The following is a 21,559-nucleotide window of genomic DNA, read 5'->3' as shown; positions in this document are numbered from 1 at the left end:
CCGGACCCTGCCCTGCAGGGCTGGGATTAGAAACAGTCTAGTGAGGATGCTCATCTGTGACGCTTGCATACATGTTTGCGCATGTGCTATGGACACAGGTGCTGTGGACCTGCCGCCTGTAGTCAGCAACAGTGCAGCAGTGCGAGAAGGATGGCACAGAGCTGTTAAGCTGGGTCTGGATGCCATTTCAGAGCTTGGCCCTTAGCTCTAGAGGACTAAGGGCCTGGTGCTGTGCACAAGGCACGTGACAAACAGGCTTTCTGCTGGCTTTGTAGTGAAGGTGGTGTTTCTTCTTTGTAACTCTTAGCAGTTCTGACGGTGAGTGCTGGTGGGTTTTTTCCCACGTAGTGCAGAAATGCCATCTCCTCCTAGGCCAGTGGGCATTCATGGGCAGGCAATGACAGGGGAAATGTGAGGAGGAGGAAACCCCAGGATTTTCTAGGTCCGGGCCCCTTAGCCCATATAGCCAGATAACCCACACTTGGAAGTGGCGCCTGTTACACACTTTATTGTCGCTGTCACACCAGCAGTTACTCTGTTAGTGTGTCCTGGAGCTGCTAACTCCTTTCAGCAAAGACTTTTCAGGTGCCATGTGCGAGTGTATGTTGAGATGCCAGCTGGCTCCTCATATCACTTCTAACTCAGTGCATGTTAATTGTGTGATGCTAATCAGCTGCTCAGCCCTGGGGTGCCATTTCTGTGCCAGAAGTGGGTCGGTGGCTGCTGAGCTATGTGCTGGCCTCGCCTGCCAGTGAGTGGTGCACTGCCAAGCAACCACGGGGGGCAAGGGTGGCTTCTACCACATGGGTCTCGGGTCCTAAAAGGAAACCTATCTGCCTTCCTTTAAAAATAGCTTTAAAACCTGAAGTTTGTTTCCATGGTGACAGGCCTTTTGGAGATGTCTAGGAGGAAGGCATGACAGCTGGGGTGTGTGGCCTGTCCTGGGGCAGGGTCCTGCCGTCTGCTGGTGGGCCGGCCCCATCTTGTGTTGCTTCACTACCTGCCTTTCTGCCCTTCTCCTTCAGTCTGTGCCAGCCTGTTGGAGGAGGCAACTGGATTTTGGGACTTGTCTCCATCTGGTTCAGTGGCACCCAACATCTGCAGCAGTTTTCATCCATGTATTCACGAGTGCAGGGTTCCAGAGCACAAGAGTCTGGGGAAGCTGTCTTGTTAGGCGCATAATCTTCAAGGCAGGTTTAAGCCGTTCAGTGTCTATTTCCATCTTTGTTTTTTTCCCCCACCAAGTCTCCAGCAACCTTACTGAAAATGCTATTGAATGTTTCCTTTCAGCTGTTATGGTGGAATGAACGATCACTATGACTCCATAAGCACCTTCTTGCACACTGTTGCAGGGGAACAATTAACTACTGCCCTGAGCTGTTCTTGTTGGCCATTACCTGGCCATTACCACAATTTCTACAATTGCTAAATTGACCTATTCATGTAATTGTAGATCTTACATAAAGTTTTTTTTAAAGAAGTGCTAGAAGTGTAAAACTTGTCAAACTCATGAGCCTGGGTTTAACTTTTCCAAGAAGTCTTGTTGACCTCAAGGTGAGAGGACATTTACGTGTCCATAACATGGAAGTCCCGACACTAGTTTTCCCCAGTTATTCAGTCTTCCTACTTCACTGTATTGAGTCTATTTCCCAAGCTTTGTGCAGAAGAACTTCCCTGAATGCTCACAGCTTGTCGCTAGTGTGAGGTCTCTGAGGGTGTCAGTTGCTAAATCTCTAGTTTGTGAAAGCATTGGTAAGAGCAACTATTTTAAAGCACATGTGTTTAAGACATCTGGCATTTAGTTATTTGGTTTCCCCCCACCCCCGAGAATCTATTCTTATATTCAATTTTGCATAAACTTCTAAGACTAATGATACTAGAGAGAGATTTATAGGCCTGACCTTCTTACTTGTAGCTGGCTGACTATGGACTTCTGTTTGCCTGATCTGGTGAGTAAGGCATCTGGCCTCAGGAAAGCTCCAGCCTGTTACATAAAAGAGGAGGCTGCATCCCATGTACCAATGATCCACACGGGTTGTGCTGCTGCCTCTCTCACAGCAGGTTTCCTCTTTCTAGTTGTGAGCCCTGGGGTTTTGAGAAAAATGCAGAGTAGCTGTGGGAAAGCACACGGGGTATTTGTGAACTGGAAAATGCTTCTTGGAAGGAAATGCAGAAGCTGGGCAGGGAGGCTGAGAATAGGGCTGATGGATAAGGGAGACCTCTTGCTGTGCCTCAGGGCCTTTTGGGGCGCACATTCACTTTAACAGTTGTAAACAGTTAGAGGGAAAAGCTTTGTTTTCTATTACAGTTAGTGCATGTCTGTCTTCAGTTTTCCAGTCTCTGCAGCCTTTTGGAAAGGGAAGGCTGTGGGTCAGAGAGCCAGGAGCAAGGCAAGACCTGAGTTTCAGCTTCCTATGTGACTTGAGATGCAAGTTTGGGGTCCTTCCCTGCCTTCCCGTGCTTTATCTTGCCAGCTGTAGGCACAAACTTTTAGGATAGTGGCTGCCCATAGTTTTGGAAATGTGAGATCTGTAGGTGAGAGCCCATTACAAGTAATACTGTGGAGCTGCTGTGCAGCAGGAACATGGAGGCAGAGACTGCATGGGGCTCTTCATCCTCTGGGATCAGCTCAAGTGGTTCTCAGTGTGTGTTTATGGCTTTTGTGAGTGCGTTTTACCTTGTGAGCCCAGCAGGGCAGAGGCAGTGGGCAGCCAACTAGTCATTTGCATGGTTCCTCTCCTCAGCCTGTGGCCAGGTGGCTGGGTGCCTTCCTTTCCTTGTCCCCTGAGGGCTCTGCTTTTGAGACTAGTCTTGGTCCCCACCTGCCCCTCGTGTTTGTGCTTTCCTGCTCAGGAATGCTTTGAAGTTACTGTTGGATTTGAAGCGGCTTGCCTTGGCTAAAGGTTTGACAGGGTGATTGCAGAAATGGTATGTTTCTGTTTTACACTTAGCTGTGCGAAAACTGGGGCTCGCCCCAGAATATGATTGTTGTTGGGTTTTTTTACTGCTGAGGTTATGGTTTCCTGTAATGTGCTTTTAAAACTTAAATTTTGTTTTTAAACTTCAGCTCCATCTCCCTACATGGTTTGAAAAGGAAAAAACAAACAAGAAACCCAGAGGAGACAAACAAAACCTCAGAAATCATTGTATGTGGCTCCCACTTCTACTGAGCAAATAGGGCTTTTAACAGCAAATGCAGGCCTCACCTCAGGCAGTGCTTTGTATAGGGAAATGCTTGCTAATGTATGGAGTCCACAAGCTGTAATCAGTGTCATGTGCTGTCTCTTTGTGTAGAGGCACCTGTGGTCTTCATACATTTTGTATGTTATACACACACATAATATATGGGTATATATTGTGTATATATGAGACAATATAGTGTGTGTAGTGGATTATATATCCTAATTTTATTTTTTTGTATAGGCTATATCTAGAGAGAGAGAGATGCATTGTCCTGCTTCTGCCTTTTTTTGTCCAAGTACCAAATCAGTGAAATGAAAACGGAACCTCCTCTGCTCTGACTTTAAAGTGTGGACAAAGAAATTAATCTGTGTTTTGAAAAGATGCTGTCAAAGCCACACTGATAATTTTTGTGAGCACATTCAATGTAACTTCTGTATCCTGTGAGGTTTTTTATTTTTGTGTGTTTATTTAGGAGATGGGGAGGGAGCCATTTGATGGTGGTAGCCTATATTTGGGTAATTTTTATGTGGAAGGGTAGCAGTCAGTCAGCATCTGCAGGTTTAAATGAGAAGACTATTGAACTTCTATATACCCAACGTCTATATACTGAAGGACTTTTGAACTTCTGTATACCCAAGGTCCAAAATCCTAATGTGTTACACAATCAGTCAAGCCTGTAACTTCTACTTGGGCAACAGTGTATCTGAAAAACATCAGTTTTGATTTAGAGGTGGGCATTTTGGTGGTTACTTTTGCTTACTGTTAATAATTGACAACTTTATTTGCAGTCAGACCTCCTTTAGCTTCCAGTTCCACATACTAGATCTCCTTATGTCCTTGCTTCCTGCTGGAGCAAAGAACCATCTGCTCTTAGAAACCTCTTTCTTCAGGTGTTTGTAGATTGTGATTAAGTCCCCTATTGATTTTTGCTTGGATATAGTTTAAATGAACTGCACTTCCTTGGTGTTCCTCTACAGGGGCTATCTTCTGGTGATTTAGCTAGTGTAGTTCCTTTCTAAACAAAGGGACGCTTGCAGTTCCTTTCCAAAACTGTGTCGAGTGGCCACAGAAGCTGATTTCCCAGGAACAGTTTCCCTAATGATGCATGTTAGGGGAATATTCCTCCCACTTCCAGTCCTGCTGTTTCTGAAGCCAGTGATCTCATTCTCTCTTCAGTGTTGCACTGGGAGTTCATGCTCACTTACTAAAGGCCCTGTGAGCATCGAGTCTTTTTAATGCCAAAGCCTGATTGCTGCCATAATACGGATATGCCTTCACAACATCCAAATGGGGCGTGGGGAGAAAAATTCAGGCGGGTGAGAGAGAACTGTTTTATTTGAACACAGTGCTTCTGTGGATAATTTTCACATATCTTACAAAAGACTATGATTTTTTTTTTTTAGGGCATTTAATAGTATCAAGCTTTAAGGCTGTAAATCCAAGCTACCACCTCAGTCTGTGCCTTGCTCCCTTATAGATAAAGGGTGATGCTATAAAAATAACATTTTTCTACCCCTCAGTAAAATAATTAAAAACATCAGGGACTGTATCACTATGCTTGGGTAAAGTCTTACTGGGAAGGGAGGTTAAAGCAGAACCTGTAACGCTGTGACATCTGGCTTGCTTTACGTGACAAGATGATTCTGACTGAAAACTGTCAAATTCTCTGGAGCAAAGAGGGTATTAACCCTGATTTTTTTTAGTTATTGGAGGAACAATGTGTCCTTGTTTCTATCTTAATAACTTTGATACAAGTAACCTGTGGGATTTAAGTGGACTTCGTGCTGCTCAAAGAGGGGAAGCTGATAAGACTGGTGATCCTTTGTTAGAAGAATGGCTACTTCTGCTGTGTGTTGTGATTACTTTATATCACTGCTTCTCATCTTTGCTCATTTATTTAATTTTGCCTTCCTGGCAGGCACTTTAAAAAATAGGACCCTAGTGCTTGGTAGTCAAACAGTATCTCCTTTGTCGAGGCTGTTTCAAGGGGTTTGGTTTCATTATTTGTGGTGAGAGTGTGTTTGGATGCTGGGAGGGGGAAATGCCAACTGGAAAATCTGTAAGAGAAGCTGTTTGTCAATGAATATGGGCTCTCACCTCACGGGAGGTGGGAGGTAGCTTTAGTAGCATTGGAGTTCAGCATTTCATGCATGATGAACAGGGCTTGTGCCTGCCAGGGTGTGTTACGTGAGCCCAAAGCTGGACACTGGGGATGGTGTGAGCCCAGAGGGGAGACAAGGAAGCAGTTATTCCTCCAGAAACATCTAGTTTGGCTTTGGGAGGCTGGAGAGGCTCAGGCTGCAGAGCTGGGGATTCTGAACTTCCCTACGAGTGGCATGTCCAGCAGCACAACCAGAATCAGTGCATCAGCAGAGGCCTCTTTCAGGCTCCCAGTGGGGTGTTTCTGCTGACAGACATGGAGTGGCCATTTTCCCCACAAGGAAGTTATGACTCTATTCCAGAGGTGTTTTTCCCTTGCAGCTGTGTTCCCAGTTTGCAGCTGTATTTGTGTGGCATAGAGCTAGTGAGCGCCCTTGGATCCTGCTGCTAGCTGTGTAGGGGCAGCAACCTCAGAGGTAGGATGCAGGCAAGGACCCAGTGCTTATCCAAAGTACAGCTTTGCAAACGTGGACCCTTGGTCCAAGCGTAAATGCCATCTGAGTCAAAGAATCTTCTTAACCTGTGATGAGCTGAGTCTGAAACTGCAAACTGTTGTGCAGAAGCAGTGTGGGCTGTGCATATAGGCTCTGTGGTTCATGATGGCAGTACAATGTCTGTCATGGACCAGGAGGAGTTAGTTGAAGCCCTTTTGCTCAAATCCATGACACAACTAAGAGGGGGATTATTTAAATACGCTTGGCTGGAGAACAGTTTGACTCATGAGGGATCTTCTTGCATTACCCTGTCCAGAGATGTCTCTTCTGATACATGTGCAAAGCACTTTGACCACTAGTCTGTTGTGGTCTCCTTAAGTTTCTGGGTTTGTCTTTCTCTAGTTATTTTATCTGTTGCTTGGACAGTGAACTTGAGAAGGTGAGAGTTGCCTCTTCATTCTGCTTATGCAGATAAACATATCCCTTGATGCTTCTACAGGTCCTGTTTGCAGGCTTGTTTCAAATGACACACAGTCATGCATCTGTTTTTTGTGCGACTATAATCTGTCACAGTGGTAATGGTGGTATGCGGATTTTTTCTTTCCCCTTCAAGATTAGGTGATACACCTCTCATGTGGGTTTGTTTACCTGGTGGTGCTGTCTTCCTTTTTACTGTAGGGGAAAAAAGGTGACAATTATGTTGTTTCTCTGAGTACTTGCATTCTCTGTACTTGGGAGAGGTGAAGGAGAGGTACAGAGTGCAGCTTTAATTTCATTTATTTAAAAATACAAAACAACTCACCAATGCAATGTGGTTACCCATACAGAAAGTGTCTCTGTTAAACTTAATGAATAGTGCTGAAATGAATGCAGGGAGCAAGGCAGATCTTTTTAGTTACTTCTTAAGCTCTATTTTGCTGTACATCTTTCACAGAGTGTGAATTTTAGTCAATATTGGAGAAGATCTATTTTTTATCTGGAAAGGAGGTGGTAAACTAGACAAGATAGAAGAATCACTTGGATAGAATAATGTTGGATAAAAAATTAAGTTTTCAAAGGAAAGCAAAACTTGCTGGGAACTCTGATATTAAGAAATGTACAGTTGAACTTAGCATTTTTGACCTTGTTTTCCACTTTTCCTCCCCTGCCTTCTCATAATATTATATGGAACAAGGAGAGAAGCAAACTGTTGTGGTTCTTCAGAGAAGTATGATTCTCCTAGAAAGCTGCACATGGTGTTGTTATGAGACTATGTTTAGTTTTTTACATATATAAAAATGCAGCTATATTTAAAGATGGATTTGACAAACAGAGGAGTATGTATTAATTCTGCCAGGTACAAACACAGCCCTTCTTGGTTGTGTGTTTTTCATGTAAGCCTAAATCACACATACTGATTATCACTGTGATTCCAAGCTGTGATGCACAAAAAAGCACTGAAATCCATGTCTGCTGAAAACTATCATCATAATGTATATGGTGTGCAGCATAGAGAGAAGTTGACTTGGGTGTGTTGTGCACCCAAAGCCAAGCACTTGTGTATAACTCGGGCTTCATAATATACTTAAAGATCTTACGCTTTCATCATTTAAAATGTTGCATAGCCTTTTCCCTTTTGGGTGTAGTGATCTGGAGAAAGAAAAAAGGGAAGGTCAACTTGTGGTACATTGAGTAGATTCTACCTGCTCTGCCCATCTTAACAGCAGATGGTGGAACCTGCAGAAGGATTAGGAAATAAAAACAGAGAGGACAGAAGGGGTTTGCTACATGGGCTCCTTGCTGTATATATGCACAACATGCAGTGCTTACACTTACAGTACTGAGGGAATTATGTCCCATTTTGAGCTTCCCCTCTTGCATTATCACGTACACAGCATTTTAGAACACATTGCGTGTTGTTTCTGGGATCAAGCTGGACTTGCAAGGAATGCAGCTGGGAAAGAAGAGGACATGTTTAAAGTTTTTCCTATCAGTGTTAACATTGCCCAGTTCACTGATTGAACTTATTTTGGCACTTTGTAAAACTCCTACATTTTGGTTTTTGTTTGTTTTTTTAAAGTGTCAGATGCATACTAAACATGAGTCAACAGGAAAAGCGGGATGATCTTGATAACAGAAGTGGCACACAAAAGCTTTCTGAAGGAATATGATTTTAGACATGGACACAGAAGATAAGATCTTCAATGCATGTGTCACAAACCCTGGGTTGCTGTGATGAATGAGTTGTCTGGAGTGGCACACAAAAGCTTTCTGAAGGAATATGATTTTAGACATGGACACAGAAGATAAGATCTTCAATGCGTCACAAACCCTGGGTTGCTGTGATGAATGGGTTGTCTGGATGCTTGGTTTGAAACTCTGATGTTTAACTTCCAGAAGTGGTAGTATTCACAGCTGCACCTGAAAACTCAGTGCATACTATATTTTGATAAAATATAGCAACAGTGCTAAATCATCTGAAAAATCCAATTCCAATTGTCTCCAGTTGGCCATTTTAAATTGCTAGATACTTTTTGGCCTAAATCTCTCCATGGCTCACTTGAATTTTCAGGACCTCTGTGGAAATGAATTCAGGTTTGTGAAGCATTTCCCTAGAAGGGAATTAAATAGCCCTGTGAGAACAGAATTTGAATTGTATTGGGTAAAGGAGAAATGAGGCTGTGCATGAGACTGTGGGAATAACAAAACATGGAATAATTCCCCAGTTAGGGGAGCACCATGCATTCTGCTTGTTGGGTAAGGCAGAGGTTCTGTAGAGATCTTGATCATATTGTTAAAATGTTCCTATTTTTAGGTATATATAATGTGCAAAAGTACACTGAATTAAACCATCATAAGTATTTCTTAATACCTGGGTACCTTGCAACATTAATGTTCGGTTAACAGAGGTTATATGTGGAATTTATCAGTTCTAGTTAAATTACTGTACAGAGAAGCGTTAGTTCAGTAGTGAACTTTGGAATCAGTGTTTTGAAGCCTGAGAAGAGATTGAACAGCCAAAGTGGCCATCTTTAGGATGTGGATTTTCCTAGCCATTTGGATAGCTGTATCTCTTGATTAGGCTTTCTTCCCTCAATATCTGAATGATTTGCAGGCACATTTTACCTCACCTTAGCAATGCAGTGTTGCCCTATTCATATCTATCTAGAATACTGTCACCAAGATAATTTTCTCTGCCTTTTGTTTTGGGCTGTCTCAACAGTTCAGGGCTACCTTCTGGATCATGTCAAATATAAACATAAACACCTTCAATTTCTCGACACCAGTCTACTCTTTTCACACCATGTCTTGCTTGATTTAGAGAATGCAGCACCCTTTTCCTCCAGTGGGTCCCTTGAGCCAGCCTCTCTCCTTTCATTTCAGTATTTCATGAGCACCTTCTTGCTTGTTTTCTTTATTGCATGAAAACTCTCTGCTGGTTCTCCATACCCCGCCTTCTGAAATACTCTTGTCTTGGAGGGTGTGCTGTGCCTCTCAATACGGCCAGTATTCTATAGCCTGCTCAGTTTTTCCAATTTGCCTAAATTTGTCTGGTTTTAGCAGAGTAGACTAAGGTGCTATGGGGCTATTATAAACTAAGAATGATTTACAGATAATGTCAACCTGCTGTGCTCAGGAAGAAAAGAAAGGAGAGTGAGAAATGTTGTGGTAGCTGTCTTAGAGCAGAGAGGAAGAGAAAAAGTAGGAAGCAGGAGAGTGTCAAGGTGAGATTCCAGCAGTGTGTTCCTCTGTCCCCACCTTTCTCTGGGTTATTCATTTGGAATGAAAGCTGTCACAGTGCATCTTAACAGGCAGTGTTAAAGAAGTGTTAGATGTAGTTCTTCAGAATTATCTTGGTGTTAAGTGTAATGTGTTGCTGAAAGCCATCAGTAAACCCTACAAACTGGTTAGACTGGCTTTAAAGCCTAGAATAACTCCAAGCAATTTGTGCAGATCGAAGTGGTGATGGCAGGATTATCAGGTTAATCAGCAAAGTCAGATTCCAGAGGAGTAAAATGGCCAGCTGAAGGGCAGCATATCTTAGTTTTACAGCAGTTGAAGACCTCGTGATGGGTCTCTGAGTTAGAGGTCACAAACATCACAAAGTGCAGCCTTAGAGGACATGCCCTGTTTTGCTGGACATCTATGTCTAGGTTTCTCTTCTACTTGCATGATTTCTTTTCTACTTGCAGATCTCAGAAAGTTCAGGGCTAATTACTTGCTTCTCTGATAGCTCTCATTTATATGTAGCCTTCCTTCCCAAAGGGCATCTAAAGCAGATTACAGATGATTGCATTGCCAGTGTAGCTTGCCCCAGAGGTACAAGAGGCAGCAAGCGGAGGCTCTGCACAACATGATGTGGGGGAGGTTTTGGCAGAAGTTATCCAAACAGGCATTTTGAAGTTGCATTTGCCAAGGGATTCTGGATTTCTAGGCAAAGATACCACTTTAAAGCTCTTATCTGAATGATCCTCACACAGCGAGGTAGAGGTAGTCTACAGACTCACTGAATATTTCATTGCAGTCAGCAGGGAGGGAGCTGCACTCTCGTGTTTGTCAGTAGAGAGGCTCAGGGAGGGTTGAAAGAGAGCAATGTCCTCTTTCCTGAGTTAATATTTAGACAATGCTACCTCTTTTTTTCATAAATACTTCTGTTTTTCTATTTCTACTTTCCCAGAAAGCTTTGGGAGTAAGCTCTTCAGAAACTTAAATGCAACGTTTGGCCCTTGCTGTACAGTTACTTCTCTCGGCAGAGCTGGGCTCACTGTTCTTGAGCTTCTGATTACAGGATACATATTTTTCATTTTTAATTCCTTGGTGTGTCTTTACTCAAATTACCTCCTTCCTTGCCAGTGGCAGAGGTTAGGTCTCACCACAAAGTGGAGATGTACATGCTTCTCCCTTCTTCCAGTCACACAGCTTCTGCCCAGTGCTGTATGCCATATGTGTTTGTGGTCTTAACAGCATGGAGGGTGTAAGCCTGCTCTTATTTTTGTTACCTCTTTGCTGCTGAGCTCTACTGACACCTCACCAGCTTGATAGGTTCAGATGTGTAAGGAAGGGTCTTGTGTCAGCCTTGCAGACTGCTGGTGGCACAGCCACAGCACCATGGCTCCTCCCACAGTGTTGATGCAGCATGTGGTTAATTCAAAGCTCGGTTGCTGTTTACTAGCTGTAAGGTGTACGTACTTGCTCTCTGCTTTAATGCCATATATGCAGTAAATACTCTGTATGAAGTCAGGATAAAGCTTTGAAAGAAAAAAAATCAAGACTTTCTTCTTTTATGTATATTTGGCCTCAGATTCCAGCTGCTTGATTTAATGAGCGTGCTCTCACGACTACTGATGAGTTGTAGCAGAGGACTGTGCTGTTGGGATGCAGTACAGCTGGTATAGGGTACTTTCCTGCAAGAGAAAAGAATTTATATGACTGAACTTTGACAGTAGGGATGTGAATAACTTTAAGGCAGAATTACAACTGCCAAAAATGCATTTGATTTTTTTTTATCTTCATTTTTTAAAGTGGGGGTGTTAATAGCCTTGTATGAGTGTTTTAAAGGTTGAGTCCTTCCAAGTTCCTCTGCTATCATATTTTAGACCTGAGATAGTAAATCCCTTTTCAGCAAGCCAAACACTGGCTGCTTCATGGATGGAAATGGGCAGCTACCAACTTACCATACCAACCACCTTCCAGTTCTTGACAGTGCAAGACAAACCTTTCAGCTTTGTTCAGTGAAGAGTTGCGTGACTTTCTCCTGAGTAGTGAGCTTGCAGTAAGGGGAGCTAAGGGACAATTCTGCCAACGCATGATGCACATTTCATTGCTATCAGTCAAAATATGCAACCCATGCTGTGACTTCCAGAGGCTCTGGAGAGGAAATCAGCATGATCACCACAGCATTGGTGCTCCTGTGAGATTATCAAAGCCTTAATCCTCTTTTATACTTACTAAATGAATCCTTGGGGGGAAAATGTTGAAGTTAGGAGTGAGAAAAATCCCTTGTTTTTAAAAGTGTAATATCACCACTTCAGCTATTTGATGATTGCAAGCAGTAGAAGGAGCAGAACACTGGCTAAATGCTATCTCTGCAAGGAGGAATAAAACTGAGTCAGCAGGCATTAGCATGTGCAGGACATAGCTCCCTGGCTGCTTTACCCAATGGCTTGTTTAGTCTTGTTCTCCTGTGTGTTAGCAGCTTTCAGCGATGTGCAGTGATTAGTGTCCTGTGTCTTTCCTCGTCGCTCCTCTGTGTATCCTGGGGCTAGGATTAGGTTACAGCCCTGAAATGGCATGGTTGTCTGCACTGACTGAGAGCTGAATAGTAAGGGCAGAGTTTTGTTGATAGACTGAAACGCTGAAATGCTTTCTGTGTTTGTTTCCCTTCTCTGGAGGAGGAATGACATTATTTTCATTTGTAGTCTTTCTGTCTCTGGCCTAAACATGTGGTGTCCAATTTCCTTCCCTGGCAGGTGACCTGGAAAATGAGGAATGGTGTCTGGCTACAGAGTTTACTCCAGCAGCAATAAAGACTGAGCCAGTGTTGTGTGAGACATCAGGCCTTGCTCCCTCAGTCAGTCTCACTGTCACAACCACATCACTGGAGGGGGAAGAACCTGACCTACAGACGGATGCCCTGGTACCTGCAGATTTTCTATTCTCCTCTCTGTGCAATTAGCTACAGGTTCTCCTAAGACTGCATACCAGTGTAGCCTCCTTGGTGCCAAAGCTTGTCAATTCAGGGTGCACACTGCAGCCTGCTTTAATGGTTTTTAATGTTTGCGGTAAGAACTTGTGCTTCGAAACACTTACATGGATCTTCAGCTCTTAATGGTTGAATGCACACTTTTTCTTCTGTGCGAGCCCCAAAGCTTGGAGCTCATGTGATTTTAGAAGTATTTAAACGTTTAAGTATTTAGAAGTATTTAAAGTTTCTAATAAACCAGTCCCACCTGAACTGACTAATCCATTTGCCCTATTAAGCTTGTGACAAGCTAAGTGTCTTCCATAATAATTTGCTTAAGTGCTGCAGTGCCTTCCCCTAATCAGAACAAGACTCCTTGTTTGAAACAATTGGAGACTTTCCCTTGTTTGCCTCCTAAGTCACTTCTGCCGGGTCTGTGAAGTTTTGACAATCCAAGCTGCTGCTGCTGCTTCCACACCAACCTGCCTCGTGAGGAGCATTTTTGATGCCTTTCTGACCACAGCTGGAGCAACCAGTGGGCATTCTTAAGGGCTTAGTCTGGCTCTGGTTGGGTTAAGGAGAATGAACTGGTGCAGCTGATAGCTCACCAGGGTCCCCTGTGAGTGGAGGAAGAAGCATGACTGTTCTCAGTCCCCAGGGTGTGATGTCAGCCCAGGCTGGGTGGAGTTAGTATATGCTGAAAATAAATGTTTCCACTTGGATGTGGATCAGAAATATGTGCAACAAATTATTTTATGAGAAACTGAAAAAATTAAACACGAGTTTCCCATAATTCTCTTCTAGTCTGAATGTGCTATCCACAGTACATAGTCCTGCTGTAGTCTGGAATGCCATGACCTCCAAAGGGTACGCTAGGACTAGCTGGTGGCTCATTACCATTGCATGGATTAGTTACACAGTTATTGGGAGAGATTTTGGCTGCATTGAGCTTGCTGATGTGCCAGACCGATTTCCTCAAGCCTGGGACTGTAGCACACAGGCAGACTCTGGGCAACAGCTTGGCAGCCTAGTGCCCCAGTCCCATCAACAGGGCAAGCATATGTCTCCTCCAAACTTAAGTCATCCTTGACTGTCTCTTTTCCTGCTCCTCTACATTGTGAAATGAATTTAGGTCTGATAATCTGGTGCCTCAGTATCTGGCACCTTGTTCTTGCTCCCAGATGACAACACTGCCAGGAGTGTTTCTGTCTCTGCTCGAACAGACTGTGCGGTCCGGTAAATCCTAGCGGCAGCTCTGTTGCTAAGAGAAGTAATTTGAGTGGGTTGCATGCTAGCTTTCAGTCTGAAATGTCATCTCTGAGGCGTAATCTTTTATTTAGCTAAATATAGGAGTAAGAAAAACCATAGTGGGAGTAGTCAGGGCAGTATTCTCTGTAGCCTGGTTTAGCAAATTGTGTGAAGCTGTTAAAGCTTTGCCTGTAGCAGAGCAGGAGGAGAGGGAACCTCTCCATTTATGGAGAAGTCATCCTTGAATCCTTCTATTAAGATTTTTTTAAATGAGTGCTTTGGGTTTTCATGCTGTTAATTTCTCTTTTCTAGATGAAACCACTGAGCCAGAAAGTTCTTCCAGAGATTAAGTTGGAGCCCCATGAAGTGGATCAGTTCTTGAATCTCTCTTCTAAGGAAGGTCTGTTAATTACCAACCTGAAATGCAGGGGGAGATGACCAGAATGCACTATAAATGTACTTTAGCCTGATTAAATATTTGGCTTCCTCATTTGCCATGTTAATCTTTAGGCTGAAGCTGTTGCCTTCTAGGGATTCAACTCGGGCTGCTGAAGAGCCAGCTTCTTGCTGACCCATTTACGTGTTTTTCTTGTGGAGGGGGCTTGAATCCTTAAAGTACAGGATTATTTAGGCTAGAAATCAATTTGAGGGGACTTAACTAAGGCTTAGAAAACATGAAGAGTGTAAGTGGAAATGTGCCGTGATGCAAATTCAAGGATGTGAGTTTATATGAAATTTAAAGTTAGGTGCATCTGTTTGTAGCATATTAGTTTTAGTAGAGTTTTTAAGAATGACTAGGATCCCTTTGCGCTTCATCTGTGAATGAGGAAGGAGGAACAATGATCCCTGCCCTGAAAGTTAAACACAGTTTTGTGGCACATAATCTGCTCACACAACAAAAGTTTGAAAGAGCTAAATATTTGGGCTGAAATTTGAGCAGATAACTGCTTCTCATACTTGATATTCTGGTGGTGAACTCATTTGTGTAGGTAAGTATAACTGCTGTAAGGAGAGAAACAAGTGATGTAGCAGGTGGAAAAAGGGAGGCTATATCTCAACCCAGGGAGCAGATTCAATTGCTCAGTTTGTGGGCTTAAGGGCCTTGCTGTTTTTCAAGTATATCTTCTGACAAGTACTAGAGTTCAGATGCTAGACAGAAAGAGCTCATGTGTAGTAGATTTTTTTTTGTTACTATTTTTCTTCATTCTTCCCCCACCGCCCATTTGATCTTTTCAACTCAAATTTGCAAAGTATAACAGAAGTGGAAGGTGGGAAATTCATCCCTGTATCTTCCTACTCCCAATTCTCATTGCTGTAAATCTATCTCAGAGAAGAAAATTGCTTAGTTATGGCTGTTTTGGACATCTGCTAAATTATCCATGTAATATGAGTGGGTGAGACATTGCCCCATTTCTCTTGGTCCAGACCCATTTAGTCATAACCAGCACTTTGCTTGCCAATTCTAGCACAGGTTCTTTTGGCTGCAAGTGCAGTAGAAGTTAGCTTATGTCCCGGGACAGCACAGTGTGAGAGAGATTCCTGTGCTGGTTGTCTATGCTGCTCCTGCTCCATCAGTGCACTCTCTGTCACAAGGTTGTCACTTCCTCCCAGTTGTGCCAAACCAGGTCCTTATGCGGCAGATTAGTTCTCTCCTCCCCATTTATAGAACACCTTGTATGAGATACCTCCTATTGAAAAATGCCAGTAATTTGTTTAATCCACAGCAAAGTTAGGGTAGCCTACTGGTTTTGGAGAGAAAGTATGCTGGCTCAGAACCCCTCTGTTAATGTGGCTTCCCAGGGACAGGGGACTTGTATTGCAGGGTTATGCTTAAACCTCAAAGCATTTGGAGAAGAAGCTGTAGTGTAGGTAGAAATGTCTGGAGCATATGCGCAGAGCCCTGTTTTGTCTGTTGAGCCTAAAGATAGCTGCTGCATTTCATTCCTTCTTCGGAGACCTACATGCTCTGAAAATCTTCCAAGATGCCACTTTTGCTTGATCCATTTTTTAGCAGACAATCCTAGACTTGGAAACTGTATGGTGGCTGTGGCTCTAGTGGAAGTTTAAATTAGCACCTCAAAACCTTGTGTTACATGTCTTTCTTGCCATTTAGCAGTGGATCCCCTGCATTTGCCTCCAACTCCTCCCAGCAGCCATGGCAGTGACTCTGAAGGAGGACAGAGCCCAGCTAGATCACTCCCTCCTTCAAGCCCAATCCAGCTGCCAGCCACGGCTAAAGTGACATCACGCACAGCTTCAGCGCTCTCCAATTCCCCTCTCCTGACTGCACCACATGTAAGTTGGACTGGCTTTTTCCAGTATCTCTCTCTCTTCAAGTACTGGGTTTGCCACGGATTTGCTAATTTTCTGTTGTACTTTGGATGAGTTGATCGCTGGTCAAAACTGCACAGCCAGTAATTCTTGCTCACTGGTCTGTTTTGTTCCCGCAGAGACCAGCATGTGCTTCTTTCTAAGTTGAGATATGGTTCAAGAATGTTATTAGGTTTGTCCCACCATGGATTGTGTTTTGCATTAGGGCCCAGCCCTTCTGGGTTAACCTGTCTCTGATAGATGTGAATCTGTCCTCTTGTTTTGTCGAAAGCAAGTGGTGATTTTCAGAGAGGGATTTTCTCACTTGTATCTTTCCCTGTTTGAGCCAGCAGAAGTTTTGTTTTTGGCCTCAGTGTGTGCAGAGCTGGGCTGAGAATAACTGTTTTGAGGGAATCCTGTCCCAAAGGTTCAGTCTCTGAATGGAATCTACCTGAAAGGTCTTCCAGTTCCACGCATTCCCAATTGCAAGAGGCTGCTGTTTTAGTAGGCAGTCTTCTGAATTAGGAAGAGCTGCTGCCTCTCTTTCCTTATACCCTTTTCTCTAGGGCTCTGTGCACTTACTGTTACATCATTTAATTTCTGTAACACTTGCAGAAATTACAGGGGACTGGTCCACTCATCCTGACAGAGGAGGAGAAGAGGACACTGATAGCAGAGGGGTACCCAATCCCTACCAAACTGCCCCTGACAAAAGCAGAGGAGAAAGTGCTGAAGAAAATCCGCCGGAAAATAAAGAACAAGGTAACTGTTAGTTAGCTTTGCCGGGTCATTCCAACTTACTCTTCATTTAAAAAAATACTGCAAGAATTCTGCAGCAATGATCTGTGGTATTGCTGAATGCTGTAAGATGCCTTTTAGTAAAGTGTTTTTCTTTGTTCCTAAACACATGCATCAAATTGTCTGTCCCTGACTCTGTGCCTCTGTCTAGGTATTTACCTGAGCACATAGACAATAGAGTATTTAGCAAGCAGGGTATCAAGTTGCTGTTGCTTGGCTCCATTTTAAAAACAGGACAATCCTACACTTATGGTAGGCAAAGACCTCTGTATTTTTTCCATGGTGATGAAGGTGTTCTTTTCCAGTTTCATCTTTTAAAATCTGACTGTGTATTTCAGTGCCCTAATCTTTTGATCATTGAATTTCATGACCTTTAAATAAATGGTTGATACTAAGGCTGTGAAATGCCCTATACAAGTCTGTTCTTTCTTCCAACTTGGGGAAAAGCCTATTGATAGGGAGGAAAGCATTTTATTTCAAACCTGGCCAGCTCACTTGTTGAAATTATCACATATTTGAAAGTTAATGCATTTTGTTATTGGTTTTGCAGATAGAGATGTAAATTTACCCACACTGATTTGGAATTAGATCTTGTAATATGTTTTTGAAAATTTTTGGAAGTGACCTTGTGCGTTTTATATACCACTTTCATATAATCAGAGCCATTTATATTGGAGGGTATCTCTGGAGGTCCTTTGGTCCAACTCCTTGCTTTGGAAACAGGTTCAGCTTAGTGCAAGTTGCTAAGGGACCTGTCCAGTCTCATTTTACTGTCCCAAAGGTTGATGAGTCCCTAGCCAGCATCTCTGGGCAACCTGTTTCCATATTAGACCAGTCCTGTGGTAAAATCAAATAATATCTTACTGGAATTTTCCTTGTTCCAACTTGTATTTGGTGCTTCTTGCCATGTTGCTGTACACCTCTGAGAAGAGTCTAAATCATCTTTACTGCGCAAGACAGTTGAAGACAGCAATAGATTTCCATTCTTAGTCTTCTATTCTTAAATCTGAACAAACCCAGCTTTCTCTGCTTTCCTGATATGTCATGTGCTCCAGCATGCTTATTATAGCAGTGGTCCTCCTCTGAGCTTGTTTTCATACATCCAAAGTATTTATTTCAGAGCCACAAAACTGTACGCTGTACAGTGCAACACTGTGGTCTTGCAGGCACAAAACAGGGGGGAAGAACCACTTCTCTTGACCTTCTAGCTACAATCTTGTTAATCTAGACCCAGATATGGTTGGCTGCCTTTGCTACAGAGCCACATTGCTGACTTATATTTGAATTGTGCGTCAGGAGCCCCAGGTATTTTTCTACAGAGCTGCTTTCTAATGCATGTATGGGCTCTTGCTCTCTTAAGATGCAGCGCATTGTCCTGGGATCATCTTTTAGTATTTGTCCTAGGATATTCTCTCCAGATGAATCTGATTTACTTTTAAAGTTTGGTTCTGTGAGAGCAGGGAATTATCTTTTTCCTACTACTGAGAGGAGCTTCAGGATGTGGGAACAGACCAAGTCAGTGCTTTGGTTGCCAGGAATAGAAATGAGAACAGCACAGAGGCTTGAATCTAATAACGTCAGGGCTTTTTACCAGTTTATTAATTCATTTATGATGCTTTTTTTTTTTCCTACACAAATATTTGGTGTTTTTCTTCCTTTCTCCTTAGATCTCTGCCCAGGAAAGTAGAAGAAAAAAGAAAGAATACATGGACAGTCTGGAAAAAAAGTAAGCCAGCCTCCTTCCTGTTTCAAGCAGGCCAATAGCACTAGTTGCTGGACTGGGAAGGGATCCAGCTGTTGATGCTGGGACTGTTTCTTGCTCAGAGTGCCAGCTGCCATCTCGTGGTTATGACTGAGAAAAGGTCCTTCTGTTTTCTTCTTGTACGTGTGCTGGGGTGCTGCACTCATAACTGTGTCTACCTGCAACACATTGCTATCATGCTGAGAAAGACTTCAAACATTATATGAGCAAGACTCATCTGCTATCAGCCTCCACCTCATGCAACTCTGTTGGCCTAGTGGGTGGGCAGTGTCCAGGGAAAAGTGAATATATTCTGTCTTCTAGTGCAGATGAAGACAAAAATAGGAAATGGGTGAGTCAAGTCTGCCTGGGAAAATAAGCAGGATTTAGGAAAACAGCATATGACCCATCGACTTCCCCTAGTGAGAAAAAGCCAAACCCCCAGTTAGTGATTTATATCCCAAATTAATACTTTTTCCAAAAGACAAGTACTCTAGTATTTCTCTTCGCAGATGGATCAGTTAACCCCCTTGTACCATCTTTGGCGATATCCTTGATGTAATTTCCTTTTTTTCTTCTTATCTCTTTATAGCTGAATCTTGCTTTCTCAGAGTTACTCTTAAGAAATTCTACCCAATGCGTACAGATATCAAAGCTTTTTCCCTTTACCTTCTTCCTTATCGAAGCTATTTCAGATGGTCATGTTTGTCTTTTTAGGAGTCCCAGATTTTAACTTGGACCTCTTATTTGGCATATTATATGATAATCTTTAGGGGGTTTCCAGGGGCAGTGTGGAAATGATCTCTCTATTGGGAATTAATCTCCTGGCTTGTTAGCCTCCATACACTTGAAATTTGAGGATCTGATTTCAGAAGCACGGTTTTCACCAAATTGCTTGGTGCCTTGTCTTAGTAATGAAATGCAAAGGAACGCCTTTGGACAAGATACTTGCTAACAACATCAATATAGCATGTTCTGTGACTTTTAAAGTATCTGTCCATGGCCCAATGAACAGAGAAAGCCAGAGCAGGGTCTTTGCTATTTTTATTTCAAGGGGCAAAATGTAGTTACAGTCCATCCTGAATGAGCTGCACTTACTAGGAGGTAGTTCAGCAGCATAAACAGGTGCTCCACAGCTAATAGTATCTCTTGCAATGTCTTTTACGCTATGAATTATGGTTGAAGCTTATGATTAAGTTTGGTAGTGTCACTTTTCATTAAATGTAGGCAAGATCATAGAGTTCCCTGTGAAGGCAAGTTTGGTTTGCTTTAGAATCTCTTCCATAAATGACTGATTTTTTTATGTTCCTCTTTCTTTCTTGTGCTGTCTCCAGAGTTGAGACCTGTTCAAATGAAAATAGTGAGCTGCGTAAGAAGGTTGAAGTCCTGGAGAATACTAACAGGTAAGGTATGAAGGGTGTAAAACGAAACTTGAGCATAATATTATAGTGAAAAGTGAAAATGTGGAAATTAAGAGATCAACTGAAATGTGAACAGTAGTGGTATCTAATGTGGTTAATGTCAAAGAAAGATGAGGAAGGCCAATTACTGTGATGGAGGCTTTGATGTCACAACTTAAACTGTTTCCCTAGCCTATGTTGTGCTTGAGAAACCTTTAGGAGTTCTTCAACTGCCCAAGGAAACATAATTAGTGATACACAGGAAACAAAAAACAAGAGCCCAACTCTCCAAGTTGTCTTTATTTAGTGCTTTTACAGCAGAGCTTGACCTGGAACATAGCACTTCCAGTAACTACAGTGCTGAAGTCAGGAGTTGTTATTAATTCTTTCTGGACTACTAAATGTCATTGCAATTATTGTGCACCCTTCTAACCAACTCACACGCCAGAATTTCTTTAAGTAGGAGGAGGAGAATGAACTTCTTGTTTCTTCATTTCTGAAGAAACGGGTAACTCGGTGGCTTTCTCAAAGGACACATGGCAGAAAATTTTCAATAGCTGAGCTTTCAATCAGAAGGTAGATGAGAGTCAGTCTTGGCTTACGCTTGGTGTATTCTCTAATGATGGCAAATTCCAATGAGTTGGTACTAGATAAGCCTACTGTTAGCACCTTCTAGTTACAGGCATTTGTAGTGATGGTTGAACATTACCATTGAACATGATGGTAGCACTGAAGTGTGGGAGGAGGCTGGGTTTTGAAGATATGATCCATGATCATGGAAAATGGCCCTAGAGCTTGTCTTGCAGCCAATGTATTGCTAATTGAGTGGCATGTGTTGTTTCTAATCTCCAGATCCAATCTCTAATTTCATGGAGCCAGACCCTGTAGCACTGAAATTTGCTGGAGAGTGTCTCCCACACACTGCTCATGCATAAAGACATCTGCTGCTTGTTTGAAGAGAGCCAAGCCATTTCTGTGCTGCCTGTATCTTCCTCCAGGGTTTTACATAAAAGAACCAGGAGTTGTTCTGTAGGTGTTTTCTCTCCTGGGATCTGTCCCAGGAGGTGCTGAAGCCTAGAGTTGTTCTTGCCAGTTCAGCTGAATTTGGCCAGCTGTTTTAATCTTGGAGTTGTGGATGTGGTTGTGAGAACAGCTTTGTTGGTATTGTCCATTCTTTTGGACAGGACCTTTAGCATCTTCTCTATTATTTCATGATCTTAATTCTCTCAAGTGAAATAGTCTAAAAATATTTAGCTAAGTGATGCTATCTCCAAATCCTTCATACTTTGGGCATGTGGGATGGTTTGCATTGTTTTCTTGCCTTTGCAATAGCATTGCAAATTACAAATCAGGAGATTACTGATTTGTAATCTACAGAGAAGCAGATATTCTGACCCTCTGCACAGAAATTCTTACAATTCATGGCAACGTTATTTTGGCTATTTAGATACTAACTGTCTCTAAAATATCTTAAGGCTTCAAATTGAAGTACTGAGAAATTTGTGAAAGAGCCTGCTTTCACCAAGCCTGCATTATGTAACATACCACATTATGTTTTTTTTCAGCTTAACCCCAAAGAACCACTTCTCTTATTCATAGAATCATAGGATCATAGAATAGTTAG

At 42.6% G+C, this 21,559-nt stretch overlaps 1 protein-coding gene across 1 annotated transcript in view; it reads left to right on the top strand.

Annotated features, from left to right (window-relative positions):
- Nucleotides 1-19,942, top strand: part of CREB3L2 (cAMP responsive element binding protein 3-like 2) — a gene marked incomplete at its 5' end in the record, with an annotated part of 22,729 nt that extends 2,787 nt beyond the window's left edge. Inside the window, 6 exons of the mRNA XM_010011403.1 lie at nucleotides 12,227-12,393; nucleotides 13,999-14,086; nucleotides 15,803-15,981; nucleotides 16,612-16,758; nucleotides 18,462-18,520; nucleotides 19,870-19,942. Coding sequence (XP_010009705.1) covers nucleotides 12,227-12,393; nucleotides 13,999-14,086; nucleotides 15,803-15,981; nucleotides 16,612-16,758; nucleotides 18,462-18,520; nucleotides 19,870-19,942 — 713 coding nt within the window. The remainder of the gene's footprint in view (nucleotides 1-12,226; nucleotides 12,394-13,998; nucleotides 14,087-15,802; nucleotides 15,982-16,611; nucleotides 16,759-18,461; nucleotides 18,521-19,869) is intronic.
- Between the last annotated feature and the right edge of the window lie 1,617 nt (nucleotides 19,943-21,559).

The sequence above is a fragment of the Nestor notabilis genome, unplaced genomic scaffold, assembly GCF_000696875.1.
Source record: "Nestor notabilis isolate BGI_N333 unplaced genomic scaffold, ASM69687v1 scaffold30373, whole genome shotgun sequence".
Classification (NCBI taxonomy): Eukaryota; Metazoa; Chordata; class Aves; order Psittaciformes; family Psittacidae; genus Nestor; species Nestor notabilis.
Note: the sequence above shows the minus strand (reverse complement) of the source record. Positions and strands in the feature narration are given on the sequence as shown.